This window comes from Carcharodon carcharias, chromosome 7 (genome assembly GCF_017639515.1).
Source record: "Carcharodon carcharias isolate sCarCar2 chromosome 7, sCarCar2.pri, whole genome shotgun sequence".
NCBI lineage: Eukaryota > Metazoa > Chordata > Chondrichthyes > Lamniformes > Lamnidae > Carcharodon > Carcharodon carcharias.
Genome location: NC_054473.1, coordinates 16700756 through 16725064, shown reverse-complemented (window position 1 = coordinate 16725064; position 24309 = coordinate 16700756). Strand labels below are relative to the sequence as shown.

Sequence of the window (24309 nt, the reverse complement as noted above, 5' to 3'; positions counted from 1 at the left end):
CTTTACCACTCCCAGTAAACAGGAAATCATTTTCAACCACATGGAAAGCCAGAGCTGAGATTGCATCACTTTCTTGAAATCAATCCAGATAATCTTCATTTTGCCTTGTTTCACCCTTAGTGACTTCTAGAAACCTTATTATTCATATACAATGACAGGACCATCGAGCACAGAAGGAAACTTTTTGAGCCATCATATCTCCCAACTGTTAAAGCAATCCAAAACTAATACAACTGCCTGTCTCTCTTCGCATTGCTCTGTTTTTCCTTGGAAGATATGATGGTTAGATTTGATCCAAAGCTCTCAATTGTTGTTTTCAAACAACCCAAACTAACTGCTTAACAAATTTATTCCAGTAAATAAAATCCAGTCATTTGGAGGACAGTTTGTTCTGATCTCTCTGTTGCCAAATTAGGTCCTCCAAGCATCACAAACCCAACTACTCCAACCATCCCACTTCAGAGTCAGAGGCTCGTCAGTGATCAGACTGTTGCTTATCAACTAGCAGAGTAAAATTGTAATGCGCCAAGTCTTTTTCTTTATTTTAGTTTTGTTTTCTTCAGTTGTTTACCTTCAGTGTAGAAATTACTTTTGGTTTACACTTACTGTAGACATTGCATCATTCTTCCTGAAACAGTTATACAGTATGAACTTTAAATACCAGAGCTCAGATCACAGCTCTAGGTCCCAGAATAAACTAGCGAGTGGATTAAGGTTATGTAAATTGTTAATTGGAATTTTGAGAGTGTAGCCGGGGATACATATGTTGTCATTATATGTGAGATGACACAACATTGTTGTGCAGCGCGTTTCTGCCTTCTCTGACATCTGATTTGAAATGTAGCTCACACTGAAAGCCTGAAGTCTTTTTGTTTTTGTTGTGGATTGAGTGAATCTGTTAATGACTAAAACGATAGAAAATCAGTGGGTGGTGTTCAAGAAAGAATTTAATGTGATACACAACCAGCTCGTATCCCTAAAGGACAACCATTCTACTTGCCAAAAAGAAATCGTGAATGACTAAAGAGATAACAGAAAACATAACACTGAAAGAAAAAGTATACACAAATGCCAATAGCACAGATCCTAACAAATGGGAAAGATATAAAGGACAGCAAAGGGTGACAAAACAGATAGTGAAAGCTTCAAAAAGGGAGTATGGAAAGGAAACCGCAAGGGATATCAAAATCAACATAATTTTTACAATTATATTTGGAAAAAATGGGTGTTGAGGAACAGTGTGGGGAGTTGAAAACTGATAACAGTGATATTGTCAGTGAAAATAAGTAAATGGCCAACTTATTGAATAATTACTTTGTGTAAGTATTTACAGTCGAGGGAGACGTCAGCAAGCTGACCCCAAGGAAACTAATATTAAATCAGGAATAGGGATTCACTAAAATTAAGTAAAACAAGAGTAATGTAGAAAATAATGACACTAAAGTGACAAATCCCCAGGACCAGATGGTTTCTATTTGAGGGTTTTGAAGGAAGTGAATGAAAATGTTCCAAACACCCTAATGTTCCAATGTTCTCTCGATTTTTGAATAATGCTTTTAGATTGGAAAATTGTGCATGTCACTATGTTATTTAAGAAATTTGAGAGAGGGAAACCAGGGAATTATAAACAAGTTAGCCTAACAGCTGTCGTTGGGAAATTATTCAAGTCTATAATTAAGAATATGGTGACTAAACTCCTTGGAAATTTTCAGCTAATCAGAGAGAGCTAGCATGCCTAACGAACCTGATTGAAGTTTTTGAAGAGGTGACTAAAGCGGTGGGCAGGTTAATGTCTATGGATTAAATTACATGGCTTTCCAGCAAGAATTTGTTAAACTTCCTCATCTGAATGTTAGCCAAAGTTGAAGCCCATGGAATTGAAGACAACTTGTTGGCCTGGTTAGGGCACCCTTGAAAACAGGTGAGTTAGGTTGGGGAATGCTGGGGCCAGGCAGGCAGGCCTTGGCAATCAGTAGGCATTGTTGAGCATCGACAACACAGTTGCTGCGAGGGCAGCCGCAGCCACCAGCCAGCCTCTCCCTGTGCCAGGGAGTGTCCATAACTAAGGGTCCTTCCTGGAACTCGCTGGAAGGCCAACAGGCTTCATCTGGAGGCTTCCCTGCATGGCAGGCCTTCCCAACGCAGGCAAAATGCCCACAGAGATGGGAAGAGGACCTTAATTGGCCACTTATGTGCCTCAATTGGCCTCCCAGCAGGTGTCCGAGCTGCCAATTTTACCACAGGCAATACAGCATGGCATTGGGAAGACATTGGGGGGAGAGATCAGCATTTCAGTAACCATCATCGTGAGCATGGTGTGTTGCCTCCCTGGCGCAAGGGTAAAGGAGAGGGTGCAGAATATTCTGCAGCAGAAAGTGATTGGGTCAGAATTTGTGGTGCACTTTGGTACAAACAACATAAAGAGAACAGGTATTGTTGTCCTAAGGTCAGATTTTCAGGAGCTAGGGAGGAAGTTTAAAAAATAGGACCTCAAAGGTAGTAATCTCTGGATTACTCCCAGTACCACACACTAGCCCAAGTAGAAATAGAAAGATCAGGAGGATCAATGCATGGCTTGAAGGATGTTGCAGCAGAGAGGGCTTCACATTCTTGGCACGGGACTAGTTCTGAGACAGAAAGCACCTATTTAAAAGGGATGGGTTGCACCTCAACAGGACCAGGACCAATGTCCTCATGGGGAGGTTCACTAGTATGGCTGGGGAAGGTTTAAATTAAATTGGCACCAGCGTATAGAAGCAGAAAAGGGGAATAAGGTGCATAAAGTGACAGTGTTGGACAGTACTAGAAAAGGAAGTAGTATCATGTTAGATGGGAGTAGAATAAGAAGGACCACCAGCAATGCAAAGACAGAATTACAATACATATACATAAATGCACAAAATGTGGTAAATAAGGTTAGTGGGCTACAAGCACAAATAACAGCGTGGGAATATGATGTAGTGGCAATAAGGGAAATGTGACTTTAAAATGGTGAGGACTGAGTACTTACTGTACAAGATATAAAGTGTTCAGGAAAGATGAGGAAAAAGGGAGATGGGGTGAGAGTACTGATTAGAGAAGACATTGTAGTATTGGAAAGAGAGAATGTCTTTGAGGGGTCAAGATATTGACCTTAATTGGCCACTTAAGTGGCTCAATTGGCCTCCCAGCGCATGTCTGAGCTGCCAACTTTACCGCCTCAGGCAATATGGTATGGCATTGGGAAGACATTGGAGGAGAGATCAACATTTCTGTAACCGTCATCGTGAGCAGAGTCCAATTGGTTAGAGTTGAGAAGCAAAAACTGTAAAATCATGCTACATGGGGTATTCCATAGGCCTCCAAGTAGTCAGAGAGGGTTAGAGGAACAAATCTGCAGGGAAATTGCAGAGATGTGCAAGAACTATAAACTGGTAATACTAGGGAACTTTAGTTACCCAAATATCAATTGGGATAATGTTAGAGTAAAGGATAAGGAGGGAGAGGAATTTCTAAACTACATTCAGGAGAACTTCCTTGATCAGTATGTTCTCGGCCCAGCTAGAAAGGAGGCATTGCTGGATCTGGTGCTGGGAAATGAAGTGGACCAAGTGTCTATGGGCAACATTTGAATAGGAGTGATTGTTATATCACAAGGTTTAGATTAATAATGGAGAAGAGCAAGGAACAATCCAATATGGAACTTCTAAATTGGAAGAGAACTAATTTCAATGCGATGAGAAGGAATCTAGCCAGAGTAGAATGGAATCACTTGGCAGTTGAATGGAAATTTATATGCAAAGGTTGCTCAGATTTCCTGGTGGGGAATGCTATTGAACATAGGCTTGGAACTTTTTCACAGTGGGAAGAACAGAAGGAGGAAGCAGATAAGCCTTGTAGGCTCCAGCCCACCATTTGACAACCAGTTATACAGTAATGCTGACAAAGTCATGGAATAACTCTTAGCTAGGGAAACAGTATGGTACAAAAAGAGGGAAGCAGAGAAAATATTGTTTAAAAAGTAAAATTCTGGTTGCGAGTGCTCACGACAACTAACATTGACACCACGTAAGTGCCAGGCAATCTCCAACAAGAGATAATTTAACCATCCTCCCTTAACATTCAATATTATTGCCATCACTAAATCCCCCATCATCAACATCCTGGATGTTACTATTGACCAGAAACTTAACTGTGGCTTCAAGAGCAGATCAGAGGCTAGGAATTCTGCAGCGAGTAATTCACCCTTGGCTTCTAAAGCCTGTGCACCAGCTACTAGGCACAATTCAAGTGTGTGCCTGGATGAGTGCAAATCCAACAACACTCAAGAAGCTCGACACCATCCAGGGTAAAGTAGCCTTCTACTTTACCAGGGTAAAGGTCCACCTTCTTAAACATTCACTTCCTCCAACACCAGTGCACAGTGGCAGCAGTGTGTACCATCTACAAGATGTACTGCAACAACTAGCCAAGCCTGCTGCAACAGCACCTTCCAAAACCCATGACCTGTACCACCTAGAAAGAGAAGAGCAGCAGTCACATGGAGAAATGTCATGTGAATGAATGTGTTTGCTAATATTGCCAATAGTGTTTGTTTAAAAAAAAACATTGAGGACAAAACGAAAGCTGAAGGTTTTCTCATATTTTAGATGAAAATAAAGTTGAAAGATTGTAGCTTTAATTTGCAGGGTTAACAGGCCACTGTTTCGATGTATCATTGCACAAACAAAAAGATCACTTTATATCTCTGCTGATCTCTTTCAAAGCTGCTGTAATTTCAGATTTGGAGATTGGACTTAGCTGCACAATGTGGATAAATCTAGTTTCTAATCAATTCAAATTCAGCCAACCAATTCACTTTCCTTTTGTAGAACAGACATACGAAACAGTGGGTGTATTTGCCAACTGTATTCAACTTACTGTAAACTGCATATTTTATAAATATTAGTACAATATTTCATTATATTCTCAAGATCTCTACTGTAACATTATCAATTTTGTAAAGATTAATGTTTTCCAATCAACCTAGGTAAAGAATATTACAGATCAAAAATCATTTATCAATAAATTAACTCATATCTTGACATTTGGTCACTTGCCTGTAACAACAAAGGTGTATTTGTGGGTAATTCACCAACTTGCACATATCTGCCCGATTGAAAAAATTAGTTCTACCTCCTGTAGCTTTCATCTCCCTTTCCTGTCTTCTGTTTTGAGTGCTCATGACCTTTTCTGGTCATTATGAGTAAATACATGGACTGCCCCTCTGTCATTATCCACTCCTTGGAACAGTTTCACTTAAACTAAGAAGCTTCAGTTACTAGAATATAAATCTAACTTTACCTTACCTGGTATACAAGTAAAGTTTTGAGGCAAAGAAGACAGAAGCCAAAGATAAGGTAAGTTTTTACTTCAGCCATTCAATCATATTTTAAATTTAGTGCCCAATGAATGCACCCAGTTTGAGTATTACCGGTATAATTCTCTCAGAAATGTTCCAACAAGTGAAATTTCTTGTCGCAGATGAATTTATATATAATCTATAGATATTTTACCATGTTTAGAATGCAGGAATGGAGTTTAGGGGACTGACATATGTATGGACTGAGATTTGGGCTACCATCAATCTATTGGAATGCAAATAATTTGTTATCTGACATTATGTAACATCACATGGTGGACAGTTGCAACACACCGATTGGTCACATGGGATTGTGACAATCTGGCCACCATCAGATTCTTCAGCATCTTCGTAGCTTTGTCTATATATATATATATATGGTTGTCCCTAGCTCTAAAATAAAATTAGTATTTATCTAGTTGAATACTAACCCTCATCCATGTGTTCAAAAACCATGCCTCCCCCAACCCCTCCTGGGTCTCACCCCTCACTAACTCTCCAACTTCCTACAACCATCTGAGATCTCTACACTCCTGTAATTCTGGCTTCTTGTGCATCCCTGATTTCCATTGCTGCACAATTAATAGCCATGTCTTCAGCTAATTTGGCCCTCAGCTCTGGAATTCTCTCCTTAAACCTTCTGCCTCCCTCTCCTCCTTTAAGACAATCCTTAAAACCTACCACTTTGACCCAGCTTTTGATCACCTGTTCTAATATCTCTTTATGCGGCTCTGATAATGCTCCTGTAAAGCACCTTGAGATGTTATACTACATTAAAGATGTTACATAAATTTAAGTTATTGTCTGTGCATTTGTAACTTGATTGCCTTATGAGGATAGGTTGGACAGGCTGGGCTTGTTTCCACTGGAGTTTAGAAGAGTGAGGGGTGACTTGATTGAAGTATATAAGATCCAGAATGGTCTTGACAAAGTGGAGGTGGAAATGATGTTTCCTCTTGTGGGTGAGTCCAGAACTAGGGGGGACTGTTTTAATTTTAGGGGTCGCCCTTATAGGACAAAGATGAGAGAGATGTGTGACTTCGGAGCACTCTGTCTCAGAAGACGGTGGAGGCAGGGTCACTGAATTTTTTAAGGCAGAAGTAGATAGATTCTTGTTAGGCAAGGGAATCAAAGGTTACCGGGGGTTGATGGAATTTGGACTTTGAAACACGAACAGGTCAGCCATGATCTTATTGAATGGCGGAGCAGGCTCAAGGGGTCGAATGGCCTACTTCTGCCCCTATTCCTATGTTTGTATCAATGCAGTGTGTACAAAAATAAACACATGGCATTAACTCTTCTGTGATGTTTGAAATTAAATAATCTGTGATTTTCTGGAGTGAAGATGTTAGTTTTCTGTAGGAAGAACCCTATGGTGTCCCCTACACAATTTTATTAATTGTAAAAAATCAGTTTACTAATCGCTGATACTCAATTAATCTACAGTAAAAGAAACATAATTGTAATTAAATAAAGATAGAGAAAGCAGAAAACCATGGAGCAATTTATTCCAGTTGAAAGTATATGAACATATTGGGGCTGCTTTCATTTCAGATTTACTTCTGATTTTTGCCTTTAGTCAAATAATGGAAGAAGAATTTTATGCTTACCAAAGTACGTGAACCTCAAGGCACAAGTTCAAAGTAGGATGTACTGTGTACGTAGATCTAAGTATTATAAGTCATTTGTAAAGAGCCATTTTTGAACATGTTTGTTTTGAAAGACCTGTTTGCTGGAGTATTATCCAATTCAAGGATAGAAGTTCATTTTTAACAGTGAATATTACTTGCTTGTCTGAACACAGGATTACAGTTCCTACTACAGAAATGCACTGCGGTAGTTCAAGAAGACCATTCACCAACACCTTCTCAAGGGCAATTAGGGATGGGCAATAAATGCTGGCCTAGCCAGTGACACCCACATCCCATGAATGAATAGAAAAAAATAAAGAAAATAATTTTTTTTGTTGATTTTGTAACCAGGATAAGGACCGTTAGGGTATCGCGCAGTTTCCATTTAGGGCATATCAACCCAAGCCTGAATGTTGTCCAGGTCTTGTTTAGGTTAACATCAAACATTCTAAGGTCCTGTATGGGTGACAGTTCTGCTTAAAATTGTGTCCGTTGTTGATGCATGTCATTCTGCATCAGGGATAGACACCCAGCTGTGCAGCATCTGCCAGACCTCTGTCACCAGTTACTGTGAGGTGCATACGAGTAGCTCCAGATTTACTCGAGCAGTGATTTTTTTTCCCTGTTTAAAAACAGTGCCTCCTTTTTTGCTCAAGGCCTGATTTTGTGGCTGCGATGTGGTACAGATGTCTTTTAATCTTTTATCAGTTAACAGTTTGATAGATCGCACTGTTAAAGAAAAAAAATTGTATCGTGTGTTTAAGTTTTAAAAGACATCTGTATCACATTATAGTAGCAATATTTTGAACGCATATTGTGTTTCTTGGTTACTTCTGCATTTTATATTAAAAATAATGTAAAATAGGAATTATTGGATTGTAGTTTAGATTACCCTGCTATTAATACTTGATCAAATTGAATACAAAATCATTTTGAAATGTGAAATTGACTATGTGTGTAATTCTCTTCTAGAGCAGTTAGTCTTGGGGATGTACAGAGAGCCATCGCAGGCATGGGACAGAGACTACGACAATTTCATCCTTCCCGTACTGGAGGACATGCAGCCATGCTACATCCTTTATCGTCTTGACAGCCAGAATGCACAGGGTTACGAATGGCTCTTTATTTCCTGGTCACCTGATCATTCCCCCGTAAGTTATGCATGGTCTTTATTCAACAGAACTAACATTAAGAATATTAAGGGGTTAGTCAAACATGGAAAGAGAGGAAGATAGGTTAACCTGGACAACAAGACCTGGACAACATTCAGGCTTGGGCTGATATGTGGCAGGAATGTTATTTGCCACTTAAGTGCCATGCAATGATCATCACTAACAAGAGAGAATCTAACCATTTTGCCTTGACATTCAATGGCATTACCATCGCTGAATTCCCCCACTTTCAACATCCTGGGGTTATCATTGACCAGTAACTGTGGCTACAAAAGCAGGTCAGAGGCTGGGAATTCTGCAGAGAGTAACTCACCTCTTGACTCCTCAAAGCCTGTCCATCTACAAGGCATAAGTCAGGGGTGTGATGGAATATGACCCACGTGCAGCTCCAACAATACTTAAGAAGCTCAACACCATCCAGGACAAAGCAGCCCACTTGATTAGCACCCCATCCACCATCTTCAACATCTGCTCCCTCCACCACCGACACGTAGTGGCATCAGTGCATACCATCTACAAAATGCACTGCAGCAACTCACCAAGGCTCCTTCAACAGCACCTTCCAAACCCACGACCTCTAACATCTTGAAGGATGAGGGCAGTAGATGTTATGGGAACACCACCACCTGCAAGTTCTCTTCCAAGCTACATACTATCCTGACTTGCAACTATATTGCTATTTCTTCACTGTCATTGGGTCAAAATCCTGGAACTCCCTTCCTAACAGCACAGTGGGTGTACCTACACCACATGGACTGCAGTAGCTCAAGAAGGTGGCTCACCACCACCTTAAGGGCAATAAATGCTGGCCTAGCCAGCGATGCCCACACCCCATAAAAGAATATGACCAGTGACCCTTTATTTGTTCCTATATTTTAAATATCAAAACTGCATTGAAAGAGTTTACACTGCAACCAATTCAGAAGCTTTCTTGTATGAACTAACTAGCATAGGGACACTGCTTCAAAGTTTCTGAGCCAGGCTATTCGCAGTTTTAGAATATGAGCCTATCTGAAAATGTTTTCCAAGAAAACTGTCCCTTTGATATTTTGTTTCCACTTTCTGAAGTTGATCATGAAAGTGAAAAATATGTACCAAGCAGGGCTGTATTCTATGTCTTCTCATTAATTTTTCACTACCTCGACTACATGGGAAACCTAAACCAGTTTTATTGCAGCTAAGCTATCTATTTGGGAGTATTTTTGATCTATGGAAGTAGTTGATCTTCACTGTAAGTGAATAATAGTACATAGTATAGGATACTGTATACCTTAATTATGAATGTTTATTCTTTAACCCCACCTATAAGGTGCCTCTCCACCCCGAAACATTTTAAAGTAAAAAAATGTGCTGCATGTAAGGTATGCCTCAGTCAGGCTTCCCAGAGAAGGAAATAAGTGTTTGAGGCATGTCAACTGTCTTTTACGCAGATAGTCCAGAAGGAACACAGTAGTGGAACTGGGCCAGACTGGTAATTGAGCTTCCTGGAATGAGTGCAGTTCCATCTTCATTATAACTCACCCATATAAGGCAAATCCTGCCATGTTCAATTCCAAACAATGCTGTAAATTCACTGTCCCATGCATTGCTACTGCTAGAGAGTCCAGAATGCAAAGAACAGTGGGAGCAAGTCAATCAATCATATTCAGCCAGAATGCACTACAATTACTTGCTTTACAGTACAACCCTCAAAATGTCATCTAAATTGCTTGTCCTATGCACTGCCACAGTCAGAGAGTTGGCAGGTTTGCTCTTCCTGGCATCCACAGCAATGCCTCAGACAGAAAGCAAACCCCCAATTTCAACTACCAAACAATGACTTATATGTGCAGATGGACAGGAGTTGCAACATGTAAAATAAGTTAAATATAAGCGTTAAGAAATTGAGCCACAATTCCTTTCACTCCCTTATTACAAATTCCAGTTTTTGTTTCCTCCTTTACATGTTCCAGGCAGATTTTTCAAGAAAGGTTATGCATTAATTTTAATTACTGTTCCTCAGTCCCACGGCCACTTGTTTTCTGCAAGTAATGACTGCACCTGTTTTTCAAAAAATGTGTTTGAATTGTACTATGAAGTCCACAGGAGAAGCACTGCAAATCAAACAGCATCAAATTGTAGGCCCTTATCAGTTTGCTGCCGGTTACACTGATGGATGGAGCAGGAAGCTGCTGAATACTGTCCAGTGCCTCTTTTCTGCTGAGAAAACAAATTTGAGCTTTAGGCTGACCTATATCTAACATACTGCAATTTGACAAAAAGAAACCTTTCTACAGATAGAATAATGTAACACTTTCAAGCTAGAAAATAAAGTAGTAAAGAGTTTGTTTTCATTCAAATCCTCAATATGAAAAAGTAAGTAAAGAAAAAAGCTTCAGTTTGTACACTATCCTGAGGCACAGAATGTGGCCTGCAATTACATTCAATATTGTGACTGTATGAAATCCCTTTATTCTCATTTTCTCACGGTAAGAATTTTGTCAGGCTTTTTGAGGCCTAGAGGACAGAAGGCAGGCTGCTCCCCCGACTCTCTTGATGCGACACAGAGTAGGCTGGCTCATGGTTTCCTTTGCTTGATGGGAATCACCTGGTCCCCTCTCAATTCCTCCCCACAGCGGTGAAACTGATGTCCCAAGCTCTCTGGAGTTTGGGATCAATCCTCTGTCCCTCTATTCCATGACAGATTTAGATATAAAATTATAGGCATTTTCAATGTTTTGGTCAATTAAGCTTCTATGTTACAAATGTGATTTTTTTTTTCCTCAGACTGTTTCCCCAAAAGTGCAATGGGTATCCAACCAGTTGGATGCACAAAGCTCTAATGAATCGTAGACTGTTCAGGAAGTAATTAGAGCTGTTTTGTCCAAAGCCCCAAATCTGTTTCCACAGCAGTCCTGAAATCCTCTCAGCAGTTTCCTTCAGTGCTGTTACATCTTTCCAACTATATCAGCAAAAATGTTGAACATTTTGGTTTGTTTGATGCTTCCTTTTGGTGTTTGGATATGCATATTTGTCCTCTAACTTGATGCTTCCTGTAGTAGATTTACACTTTAGAATCATAGAGTTATACAGCACAGAAACAAGCCCTTCGGCCCATCATGTCCATGCTAGCCATCAAGCACCTATCTATTCTAATTCCATTTTCCAGCACTTGGCCCGTAGCCCAGTAAAATGATACAATTAAAGTAAAGCTGCTGATAAAACAGCTCCCAGATCCATACAGTGATTTAATTGCTTAACGTTTTTTTTTAAAGCCTCTAGCATGACAAAATCAGAATTTGTCCACCGAAATTCATTGATATTCATCTCTCCAAACTTGCAACACTTGTTGCTCAGCTAAACTCTATTTTAAACTTGTGCTCCTTCAACCTGGCCCCATGTAGTGGCCAAAATAATGAAGAGAGAAACTTCTGCATAGGGTTACAGAAAGTTCAGTCATGGTGGCAGGATCTTTTTCTCTAGATGCTGCTCCCAAAAATCAGTCACAGGTTGAATAGAATAAGTGAAAAGAAAAGGCTGGAAATCAAAAATACAGTTGCAAATTCCTGCAAATACCCAATAGGTCAGTTCTGATGAAGGTCACACACCTGAAATGTTTTTTTGCTTGACAGATGATGGCTGACCTGTGTTCTTCTAGCATCTTCTGTTTTTCTTTTAAATATGGCAGGTACTGGAGTTGGCCGATACAAATATTGTAGCCTATTGGCCAAGGTACTGGACTGGAAACCCAGAGGTCTTCAGTTTAAAACCTATCATAGCAAGTCGTGAAATTGAATTCAAAAATGACTGGACATTTCTGTGCTAATTCCACAAAACCTGACAATGCTACTCAGTCTGCCCTATAGAGGATGTTTATAAAGATCTTGTGCAACAGTAAACTTCAGTAACTTTGATGTACACATGAGAGAAGAAAACTGTAAATTGCATATGAAATCATAATTCATATTTTTAATATTGTTAATGCTGGTCTAATGTTGCTGAAACTGATTGAACGTGGTGACATTGTTTTTTGTTTAATCACTCATGGGAAGTGGGTATTGCTGGCTAGGCCAGCATTTATTGCCCATCCTTAATTGTCCTTGAGAAGGTGGTAGTGAGCTGCCTTTTTGAACTGTTGCAGCCCATGTGGTGTAGGTACACCCACAGTGCTGTTAGGGAGGGAGATCCAGGATTTTCACCCAGTGACAGTGAAGGAACGGTTGGTGTGTAGCAGTAGAAGAAATGTGAAATGTTGGAAAATCGGGATAGAACGACGTCACAAAAAATGGCAGCAATGTTGAAGTCTAGAAACTTAATCTGTATCCTGTTAAAACCATATGAATTACGCTTTCATATGCCATTTTAAAGTTCTATCATTTGTACATCTAAAGTTACTGAAGTTTAATGTTGCACAAGAATTTTATAAACACCCGGTATATAATTCTGTGCCACGCTCTGTCTGTACTTCAAGCCAACAACAGGTGAGCAATAAAAATTGCCTTGCCAAATGTCCCTTGTGAATGTTTTTTAAAGCCGGTATGTTCAGAAAACAAATTCTGCTGATTCTAAGCTCTTGCTAGCATTAATGGCAGCTTAACTTTCACAATCCCTGTTGTTGCAAACATGTGCTTTAAAGAACACAGTCATAATGGGAAAGTATGTTGCAAGAGACTTCATGACATTTGAGATATGCAGCACAGTTATTACATTACAGATTGCATTCGGTGATTATTTGTTACGAATATGCTGTTTTCATTTAAACAAAGGTCAGATCACAAAAAGGATCCTCGTGGCATGTTCATAACCTATTTCCAGAATTCAGTTTATGAACAAAGATTTTAATATGGCAATACTGAAATACTTTTGAATTTTTTTTCACCATTTTCCAACAATTTACTGGTGTTGCGACTCAAGATCTCTGTGACTCCCAGTTTTAGCTTTTACTCACTCCATGGCTGAAGTCAAGAAATCACCATATGAGGAAATCATATCTGTAATTCCACAATTTGCTATCCTTCTTTGGGCCAGTATTTCAGAGCTTATAATGCAAAGCACTGGCAGTAATCCTTTAAAGGAACAGTATTGTCTGCAAGAATAGAAACACTGGCATACCGTACCGTTTTACAGAGTTTTGCCTGTTCATGAATAACTACTGCCACCTGCTGACAGCGTTCATCAACAGGTTACAAAAGCCAAAGTTTGAAGCAATCAGAAAGGCGATTATTGTTAAATTATCCCTCCAATGTAAATCTGGTATGTTGTTGAAAAGAGTATTAACATATTTCTGTGGTGTGCCTTGTTTCTCTCAGTACTGCAAAACAATGCCGATTGATTAAAATCCAGTGCAATAATCACCAATTACGTGTTTTATAAATGCAAAATATGCTAATCAAATTGCATGCCACAATAATATGCGATGTTATTTACTTTAAAGAAGCATTGCTTTTTGAAATCATCTTTGTGCCCTTAAATTGCGGTAAAGATTCAAATTCACTTCACAGAATTTTACATTTTTTAAATTCATCTTGTATTTTTACCATTGGTGCTGTGCCTTCAGCTGCCTGGGCCCTGAGCTCTGGAGTTCTCTCCCTAAACTCTCTGCTCCTGTACTTCTCTTTCCTCCTTTTCAGCACTCCTTAAAACCAACCTGTTTGATCAGGCTTTTAGTCACCTGTCCTAATATCTCTATTTTTTGGGTCATCAAGTGGTTGGGAGCCACCTCAGGGAGCTGAAGAATTTTAACATCAAAAATAAAGATTTTGAAAATGTGAGAAAAAAAATGTCCCCACATAGGACTCACTCACATGAGCAAAGACGTTGGGCAGAATTTAGCCCTCAATGGGCGGGCAGGCCCCACTGGTTCGGAGGCGGGCGAGCAGCCGAACTCCGCCACTGAAACAGGCCCCGCCACCATTTTGAGTGGACGGGCCACTTAAGGCCCACCCAGCGGCCTGCCCCATGGGATGTGCTTCCTATGTTGGGGGGCGGGGGGGGAGGGATTCCCCATCTGTCAAAGTGCACTCTTTCACGCGAAAAACATCAAAAATAGCAAAATAAAAAAATTATTAATGTCTCCCCCCCTTGTGACAATGTCACACGAGATGGGACATGTTAATAAATATTACATCAACTTTATTAAAGATTTTTTAAACAGGCATGAAACCTCATCCCGCCAGTGGCTGAGGTTTCATGTTTTTTCTCCTTCCCGCCGGGGCTCCTGGCCTGCCCGCCAGCCTTAAGGTTGGACGGGCAGGGCCTTTATTTAGCTTAATTATCCTGTCAGTAGCCTCAATTGGCCATTGACAGGTCGGCGGGCGGACAGCTGATTTCGCTGTCCGCCCGCCTTCCTGAATATTTAAATGGGGCGGGATGACGTCGGGGGTTCCTCCTGAAGTCATCCCGCATCATTTTTCCGTCGGTGAGCAGGCCCCGCCCCCAAATCGCCGACGGAAAAATTCTGGCAAAATTTTTTTTTTTTAAATTAACGTTGGAAATCTCATCCCGCCTGTGGATGAGCTTTCCTCAAAAATGCAAAGTCATAAGGTTAGACAGGCAGCGAAAAATAGCATTTAATTAATTGATTAATGGCTTTAATGGGCCTCTTAATTGTTGGCTGGCGCGCTGCCGAATCTCTTGGGTGCCCAACAGAAATATCGCGCCAGTGCACGATGACATCGAGACATTCGGCCGACATCATCACACGCTATTTTACACTTGATCGGGTCGGGCGCGCGCCTGGCTGCGGGATGTAAAATTCTGCCCCATGTGTGGCTCAGTGTTAAACTTCGTGCCCTTTTCAAGTGTCTTGGGACCTTTCCCACTTTAAAGGCACTATATAAATGTGGGTAGTTGTTGCTGTTTGTAGTTGAAATGCAGAGGTTTCCTCACCTGTGATAAGTTCTGATGTAAAATTGCCGCCCATCTCTGCTCTCTCCAGTAACACAAAGGTTAACTGCACTTTGGATGTGATGCTATCTCATACAACCGAGAAAACGTCTCACAGTCTAGGAAGAGGGGAAAAAGATCTGTCTGCCTGATGTTTATCCTGCAACCTCCACCTCAAACTTATTTGTGTGATCGCCAGGGGTAGCTGTGGGTGCATTGCAATGTCCCCAAAGGCCCAATACCTAAATCAGACATTTAATATCCAGCACACATACATGAAGAATGGTCACGTTGCCAAAGGATCCCTGTTTCACTGTATCACATGTACCACAGCCATCAGGAGGAAGAACAAAGGGGAGACAATTGGAAAAGGAATAGGTAATGGGTCCTGTTAGCACTGTTTATCAAGCAGTATCCAACTGAGGGATTTGGGTGACATCACAAACCACAAACTGAGTCCTAGTTTTAGATTCAATGAGAAACACCTGTGTTTGGTTTTGTGCTGACACATCTTTTTAAAATATGTAAAGTCCTGCTGTTTGCGACTTCCTTGTTCGCATTTTCACTTACCCGCGTTTTGTACTTTGTACACAGCATCATCCATTGCATGAGCAATGCTCGCTTATCCGTGGTTTCTTTTCTCTCTCTTTTCCCGGGGAGCCGGCAGCCATGACGGAGTAGAGACTGAAATGATTTCAGCTGAAATGCAGCTTGAATGAAGGGATTAACCTGAAAACATCAGAATTGCTGGGTCCAGGGCTACAATAATGACTGTTCAATTTTAAATCTTCACTGATGCATTGCTCAGAGGCTCCCCCATCTGTCCTATACAGGTACTGCACCACATTTTTGCTGGCGAGTCCTGTACTGACCTCAGAATCTAAGCGTGCAGAAGAGACCCTTCGGCCCATCTAGTCTGCACCGACACGTGAGAAACGCCTGACCTACCTACCTAATCCCATTTACCAGCACTTGACCCATAGCTGAGAAGCTTAAAGCACAGAAAGAGGCCATTTGGCCCAGTGTGCTGCTTTGAAAGAGTAGTTGCGATTGGTTGACCAGGAGTGATATTTGTGCCTGTTTAAACAGTTTAAGTGAATTAAAATCTGCCCCATTTCCACCCGCAGATAGACTGTGCCATCATCTCTTGAGTCAGTTTATTTCTCATGTCTTGGAACCTATCACAGCCCTTCCCTTTTGTCCACGCTCACCCTCCCTCCACCTCCACACTTGTTTTCTACCTGCTGCATCTCTGACTTTTCCAGCTCTGATGTAGAATCACCCAGCTGGAAGACTCACTCTGTTTCTCACCCCACAAGGACAGCCAGAAGTGGTTTCATTTCATGAGGAATTCCTGTTAATGGCGACGGTCTTCACAGCGCCAAGAAAAAGTGTTTCCCTGGCTGGAAATCAAATTCAAGCCATGGGTGACCTGATGGAAGTGTTGGAAGATTTGAAGGGGTTCAAAAATCCAATAGGGATCTCATTAGAAACCTCTTTACCCAGCGAGAAGTGAGAATGTGGAACTCACTACCACTGCGAGTGGTTGAGGTGAATAGCATGAATACATTTAAGGGGAAGCTAGATACATACATGAGGGAGAAAGGAATAGAAGGATATGCTGATGGGGGAGATGAAGAAGGGTGGGTGGAGGCTCATATGGAGCATAAATACTGATGTAAACCAATTGAGCCAACTGGCCTGGCCTGTGCTGTAGACTCAATAAAACAGAGACAAATGTATTTGGCTGGAACCTATCTAATTGAATTCCATTCAAAAACATGTTCCCCCTTCGTGATTTCGCCGTTTGCAAGATATCGTGGGAATGTAACCCCACGAGCGGTGGGACTTGACTGTATTTTAATGCATTTCAATTTTCATAGCATGCTGGAAATGACATGATTTAGCATTAATTGTGGAGGAAGCCACAGAGTAGTTAGAGAGAAACCATTTCCACTGGTTGGGAGTCTAGGACTAGGGGCCTAGTCTAAAAATTGGAGCCAGACATTTCCCGAAGAAACACTTCTACAGACAACGGGTGGTAGAAGTTTGGAACTATCTTCTGCAAACAGCAATTGATTATCAATTATTATTTTTAAATCCGAATTGATTTTTTGTTAAGCAATGGTTAAGGGATATGGATGAAAGATGGGAAAAAGAGTTAGGTTGCATATCAGCCAGAATCCCGTATTATGGCGGAACAGGCTGTGGGGCTAAATGACCCACTTCTGTTACTATGTTTCTGTGGGCTGAATTTTACCCCCCCTTCCCCTTCCCCTGGGAAAGAAAGTTGGTGGCGCACTGGCCGATGCTGGACAATGCTGGCCCCCACTCCCCCCAAGCAATAACATGCTGCCAGCAGCCTTAAGCAGGTGAGGGTTGGACTTCTGCCCCTCGGTGGGAGGAAGTCCCGCCCTTGAGAGCTGCTGGCCAATCCAGCACCAGAAATTAGCAGCAGGCATTGCTTGGGACTGCAAGCAGTCAACCCACAAGGAAGAGCACGGGCATCTGGGTTTCGGAGGCCAGACAGGAAGGAACAAAGTTAACATCTTGTTGGAGGGGGTTGCCCCTGATGTGGAAAGGGCACCTCCCAAAGGACGTGCCTCCCTTCCTTCCCGTTTTTTAGCCAGTTGGGTTAAAAAATTGGCCTTCCCACTCCCACCCACTTGCCCACGCCACCTGTACTATGGCATAGACAGCGTAATATTCGAGTCAGTTGGCTTCTTAATAAGCTTAATTACCTGTTAAATATCTTTCCACCTACAGTATTATGTGGAACAGCTCAGTGTGAAGCCGCTGTAAAATTCAGCCCTATGTTAAAATGACTAATTTTTGCAATGCAGCACAATGTTTGCATGGTTGAGGGAGAATGTCTATTAATGCAAACTGGAAAAAATGTGCATGTTATTAAATTTGAGATCACTTCCATAAATGGAACTGAGTTTTTTTTAACCTTAGAGAAATTTGTTTGCGGTCAGAAATTTAAGTAAGTCGGCATAATGTACAAGCTATACACCTACAATTGCTGACGGAGACTCAGTGTTCCCTACATTATTTAATTTATTTAATTGTTGTGATAAAATAGAGCTATTAATAACATTCTTCTGTGTAATATCCTTTCTCCACTAAAATATTGTGTTTTTGTATGCATATTTGTGAATGTATGTGTATTATATTCAGACAATGATTGCTAATAGCATTCAGTTGGGTGGTAGGAGCTACTGAGCCCAGTATTCAGCTGAAGTTCCATGATCATCAGTTTATTTACACATGGGATAGAATTTTTACCTTGACGGGCGGACCCAGGAGTGGCTGTGAAACCGACCATTGCCCGCGATCAAACCTTGACCGCAATTTCATGTTGGCTGGCCAATTAACGGCCAGCCAGTGTGAATCGCGCGCAGCAAGACTCAGCGCGGTGCGGGCAGAAGGAGGACAAGTGCTGAACTGTGCAGATGCGCAAAGGTGAAAGCTCCCTGAGGGCACAGAGCTGCCTCAGGACATTGAAGATTTTAACATTACAAATGAAGAGTTGAAAAATAAGGAAACGTGTCTCCTCATTTGAGCAGGGGCATGTTAGAAATGAGTTTTAAAAGTTATTTTTTAATCTCTGGTCGAAACCTCATCCCACATGTGGATGAGGTTTTGCAAAAAATGCAAAGGCCACATGGCCTACTCACCCACCCGCCAACCAAACGGTTGGACAGGCAGCGAAAAATTCAATTTAATTAATTGGTTAAGGGCCTTAATAGGCCTCTTAATGGTCGGCTGTTGTGCTACCACCTCTTGCATCGCCCACTGAGCGAAATATCGCAAGAATGCGCGATGCCCAACGTCATTGTGCACTATTTTACTCCTGTTCGGGTCGGGCACAGTGGCCCGACAAGGGAAAAATTCTGCCATGGTTTTATCAGTATTTATGTTTGAACTGTGTGATTTATTTGCTGTCAAGTTAAGTAAGCCTTATCTATGATGTAATTTCTATCCAAATGATGTCATTTCTATCCAAAAGGGTTAATGCAAGGACAAAACAAAAGATTGTTAACATAAATGGTGATTCTTAATTTAATCTGTTCTGAAGCAGGACTAGTGATAAGAATTCCTAATTAAGGTCAGTCCACACCATAAGAGATGAGGGCAGCAATGGCATAAAATTCATCAAGGTGATCGTCCGCCTTGTTGGATTGTTTTTGTGTAGAGGCCAGTTTCAGTTCTTCATTTACAATTGTTTACTTGCATTGACAAAATCTGCTTTCCTGCATCCTGTTCCAGGTTATATACACACTCTAACCCCATTATGTTTTATACAGGTCAGACAGAAGATGCTGTACGCAGCAACTCGGGCCACTGTGAAAAAGGAGTTTGGTGGAGGACACATTAAGGATGAATTATTTGGAACAGTGGAGGTACTGTGATGCTTCATTTTAATGGATGAATATTGCAAGATACGATCTGTTATTTTTTCACTTTTCATGTGAAGTTTTGAAAAATGCAATGCATAACATACAAATTCATTTTTTGCAACGAACCTTCAGAAGTGTATTTAAAATTATAATAACTGGAGGTGTTTTGTTTCCTGGAATTTGCTGTTAGTCATCTTATTCTAAAGTTATGTTCCCTTGTTCTGGATTCAGTTTCTCGCAATAAATGTCATTCCTGAATAATTTGTCAATTCCCACTATTATTTTAAAATTTCACCCTTAAATCAAAACAAAAAATGTTGGAAATACTCGATCGATCATGCAGTATACGTGGAGAGAGAAGAAGAGTTAACATTTCGGGTCATTTCAGTCCTTAAATTCCTCAACTCCACGTAATGCAAACTGCATTTACCCAGTCCCTTCATCCAGGTATCAGCCTGTGAATCATATATTTTTCCAGGATAGCCTCCCCAGTCTAAAAGCAATAATCCTAAAAAGCTCTGACCAGTGCTTTAATAACTGCACCATGAACTTTTGTTTTTATCAAACCTTTTCTGATGAAGCGTGGCATTCCATTTATCTTTCTGATCGCTTTTAGCATCTACAAGCTGGTTCTTCACGACTTATGTAGCTGAACCCATAAATCATGTTGCTCACTTATTCCTCTACTGCTATCCGCTTCCCTGTTTAAATTATACCTCCATCTGTCATTCTGATGTCCAGTGTTACTTTAAATTGCCTTTCGCAATTTTCTGCTTTTTGCACAATTCTATCTCAAACATTGCCTCCTAAACATTTTACTTTCTATTCCACAAGGTTTTAAACACAGCTCCAAATTTACTCACTTTTTTGATACACTCTGATGGAAACTATCTGGGCCCAGAGATTTGTCCTCAATTTTGTTATTTTGGCCGCAATCCTGAAACTTTATCCATTTCATTTCTCAATTGTTTGTATTAGTCCTTGTAAAACTTCACTTCTCTAATCTTCCCTTTACTTCTGGTAATATATCCTCTTCCACTATACAATTGAAGGAAAAAATAATAATTTGATACTTCTACCACATCCTTATCCTTTAACTTTGTCAATTTAAATCTGTTTTGAATGTGTCCATTTCTTCTTTTACCACATCCTTCCTCGTGACTTATTTACAAAAGCCTTCAATACTGCCTAGATCTTATCTGAAGTATTTTTTCAGACTTCCTTATAACTGAGATTTGAAATATAATTTTGTCCCTCCGAGTCCTGATGAGCTTCACAGGCATGCTGAAGACAGTTCATTTTAGGTATTAGTAACACAGTTAGTTGACGCAGGTGATCTTGCCACCAATGCTGCACACCGCAATAAGAAATTAGTGCAGCAAAAACAGAAAATGCTGGGAAAACTCAGCAGGCCTGGCAGCATCTGTGGAGAGGGAAACAAAGTTAACTCTGAAGAAGAATCGTACAGTCTCGACACGTTAACTCTGTTTCTCTCTCCACAGATGCTGCCAGACCTGCTGAGCTTTTCCAGCATTTTCTGTTTTTGTTTCAGATTTCCAGCATCAGCAGTATTTTGCTTTTATCTTGGTAAGCAATTAGTGCAATTTGCCTTAACTTGCCTTGCTGGTAATATGAATTCTAGTAGCAATTTGATTTTGCATTTGTTAATATTCTGATATTGAAAATCGATATGTTTTTCCGAACAGGAAGATGTCTGTTTTAGTGGCTATCAAAAGCATGTCCTGTCCCGCTTGGGACCAGCACCACTTACAGCAGCTGAGGAGGAGCTGAAGCAGATTAAGATTAATGAGGTAACAATGCCATCAATTCTGTATCGCCATCCACTTTCCTGTGGTTCCCTTTGCTCAACAGTTTTCATAGTATGAAAGAACATGGCAGTTTATCTGTCTCTGCACGGATCATGAAACTAGTTACGTATACAATGAATTCTAGGAATGTGCAAATATTTCTATTTGATTTACTGGGTGCAGTAAATAAATGTACAACAAAAGGCTATATCAGGCTGCTTTGCGTGAATTTAAATTAAACAAAAATCCCATTGCTGTAAAGATATTTTTTAAATGCAGAATCTTTATTATCATCACTAAAAGATGTTATTTGGTAATGATATAGTGATGATGAGCCTGATGTAGATGATTGCACCATAGAAAAAAAATAATGCCAGGCATTCTGTTGAATAGATAGCCTTATTTAAATAAAATACCTACTATATCCACTTGTAGGTTATTCTGTCTAGTGCTGGGTATTTAATTGCCATCCTGTTGCTTACATTTGTACAAAATCCATTTACGAATGCCACAATGAGATTTTTCTTTTAAATCTGTCAAGCCTAGGATTCACGTTTATCACAAAGCGGTTTGCTCCATAGGTTAATCAGTCATGAATAATGGAGACTTTTTCTCTTGTGAGACGATAGGTCTTCTTTTAAAAAAAGACTTGCTAACCTGATTGTGACAAAAAGCATTTCTGTGGCTGTGGGTTGACTTCACTGTCTTTTGCAGGATAAGGTGATCCAGGTAAGTACTTAAAAGTTTTCTGTCATTTGCTTTATCTTGTGTCTTTTTGAAGTGAGCTTGACAAAGTTTTGAATTTTTATGAAGAATGGAATTAGTGATATCAGAGTCCAGTACAATGCAGCCTTTCATTCATGTCTGATGAGATCAGAAAAGGAAAATTTTAAAGGGGCAGTGTTACCATGGTAAAATTCATCCTAAGATGTTTCATCATATTTGTAGTCAAGTAAAGGCTGAAGCAGTGTGCAACATGATAATATCACTTTGCCAGTTGCAGATTACACATTTAGATTGTCACAAATAACAACTGATAATCAAAAAAGTGGATTTGCAAATCTTGCTGTTATTACTGCAGTCACTTGCATTGATGTAGCAGTCGCTGTAAACTTTCCATGGCAGAATCGAGGATACTCAATTCTGACTGCTCCAAGAATGAAGCCCCCAACAAAGTTCTCCAGCATGGTGGCACCACCCATAAATAGTGCAGTCAGTTTTAAAAACATACTTCGCACAGCAACGGACTCCATTTACTGCTGGGTTGCATGAACAGAAATGCATTGTTTTTGAACTGAAAATTTGATGCATGTCAAATCCCTGTGTGCCAGTTAGAAACTGAATTGGCTTCAGGCCCAGAAAAAAGCTTGACCATTCCTATCCCTTCCCAACAAATTCAGCTGAAATCTTTGAGCCCTAAATAGTGCCATGTGTTTATCAGATGTGACCTGCTAGGTAGGTGCAGCACATTATAACAGCTGCCTGGTTTTTCCATTTTACAATGTTAGCAGTCCACACCCACCTTGCCTTTAAGCTGCAGGGGGTGCACAATCAGAATGTGTGCCACACTCGGGACAAACAGACCACATACAAACTGTAGTCCTTTTAAGATGGGTGAGTGCGCAACAGCGCAGCAATCTTAAAAGGACTACAGAGGTATGAAATGGGCCATGCACAACAAAGGGAAATTAGCAGGAATGTTGGTCCCAATCTTTTAAATCAGATCATTTCACATTTTTCTAAAATTCAAAGATCTATACATGCAAACAAGATTCAATTAAATATGAGAATTCTTATGTAATTGAGAGCACTGGAATTACTTGTTCACATACTCAATAGCAACCTCCAGTCTGCATCTACCCTGATACCGCAAAAGTCAAGGGCTAGTCACATGGGGAATTGCATACATAAGGTTTCTAGTAATAAAAGCAAGAATTTAGACTTAAATAGGGATAGTGTCCTCAAACACCATATAATCCTTACCAGTGTCTCAGAACATTCTTGCATCCTGTATTTTATTCTCCAAGATAGCCTGGAGATAAACGACTCAGTGGAATTTGTCCAGCCCAGCACCCCTAGCTACCAGGAGTGGTACTCTGCATAAGAGCTCACAGTTCCTGATGTTATTACAAGGGGGCATTCTGCTCACAGCCGTCAGATTTGACTTCTGGCCCACAGTTCCAGTGGCAAAGAGGTCCTAGTGATTCTGAGGCCCTGGCCTCATTTGAATTTGGCAGGCGCATTCTGTGGAGCCAAACAGATCTTCCTGATGTATCTTGCTGTATTGACGCCTCAGAATTGAACCAGCAAGGTAATTTGCTGAGCAGGGGAAGGGTTGGGGGAGTGGGTGGTAGGTGTGATAAAAGTGGGTAGTTGGAGGAGGAACAAGGCAGTAGTTGCCCAAACTCATACAAGGAAATTCAACACTTATCTGCTGGGTCTCTTTACTTCCATTAGCCTTTGAAGTAGTTAGTATGTGCACAACCCTCACTCCAACTAATCTGACTTAAAATGGCAATGAAGCTTCTACTAATGTCGTACAGCTCCAATTTCCATTCTAAAAGTGGCCTGAAACAAACAAGCATTTTGGACACCCAGCAGTCGGCCCCTTTCAAAATGGAGCCAGCCGCATTGTGGCGCGGTAAAGCTACTTGACCCTGATTTTGAGCCTGTTACTACCCAGTAACCTCAAGCAGAGGTAGTGATAATTGACCTCAAAATATGTCTGCTCTTGGGTTGCCTCTGCAGTTATCTGCACAAAACAGAAGAAAAGGGACAATTATAAGTGTATATTTATTTGACAGAAATGTAATAAGTCTTGTTTGTGGTATGTGTTTACGTATGTGTCTGCCTGCTTTTGGTGTTGCAATTTAATTTGCTTCCTCTAGTTGTTCTGGCTGCAGTGTGGTGAAATGTGCATGTCTTGTCAGTTGTTCCTTTTCTGATACTGCTTTGTGCTTTGCAAAGATTGTTTCCTTATCAAAAACTGAATGCAGTTGCGTTTTTATATATCTAACTTCTAATTGAAAACAAAACTCAGTCAATGCAACT

General features: G+C 40.6%; 1 protein-coding gene across 1 annotated transcript in view; it reads left to right on the top strand.

Moving 5' to 3' along the window:
• Positions 1-24309, top strand: part of LOC121280286 (twinfilin-2) — a 118165-nt gene that overhangs the window by 69425 nt on the left and 24431 nt on the right. Inside the window, exons 3-5 of the mRNA XM_041192110.1 lie at positions 7984-8162; positions 19358-19453; positions 21157-21261. Of these exons, the coding sequence (XP_041048044.1) occupies positions 7984-8162; positions 19358-19453; positions 21157-21261 (380 nt within the window). The remainder of the gene's footprint in view (positions 1-7983; positions 8163-19357; positions 19454-21156; positions 21262-24309) is intronic.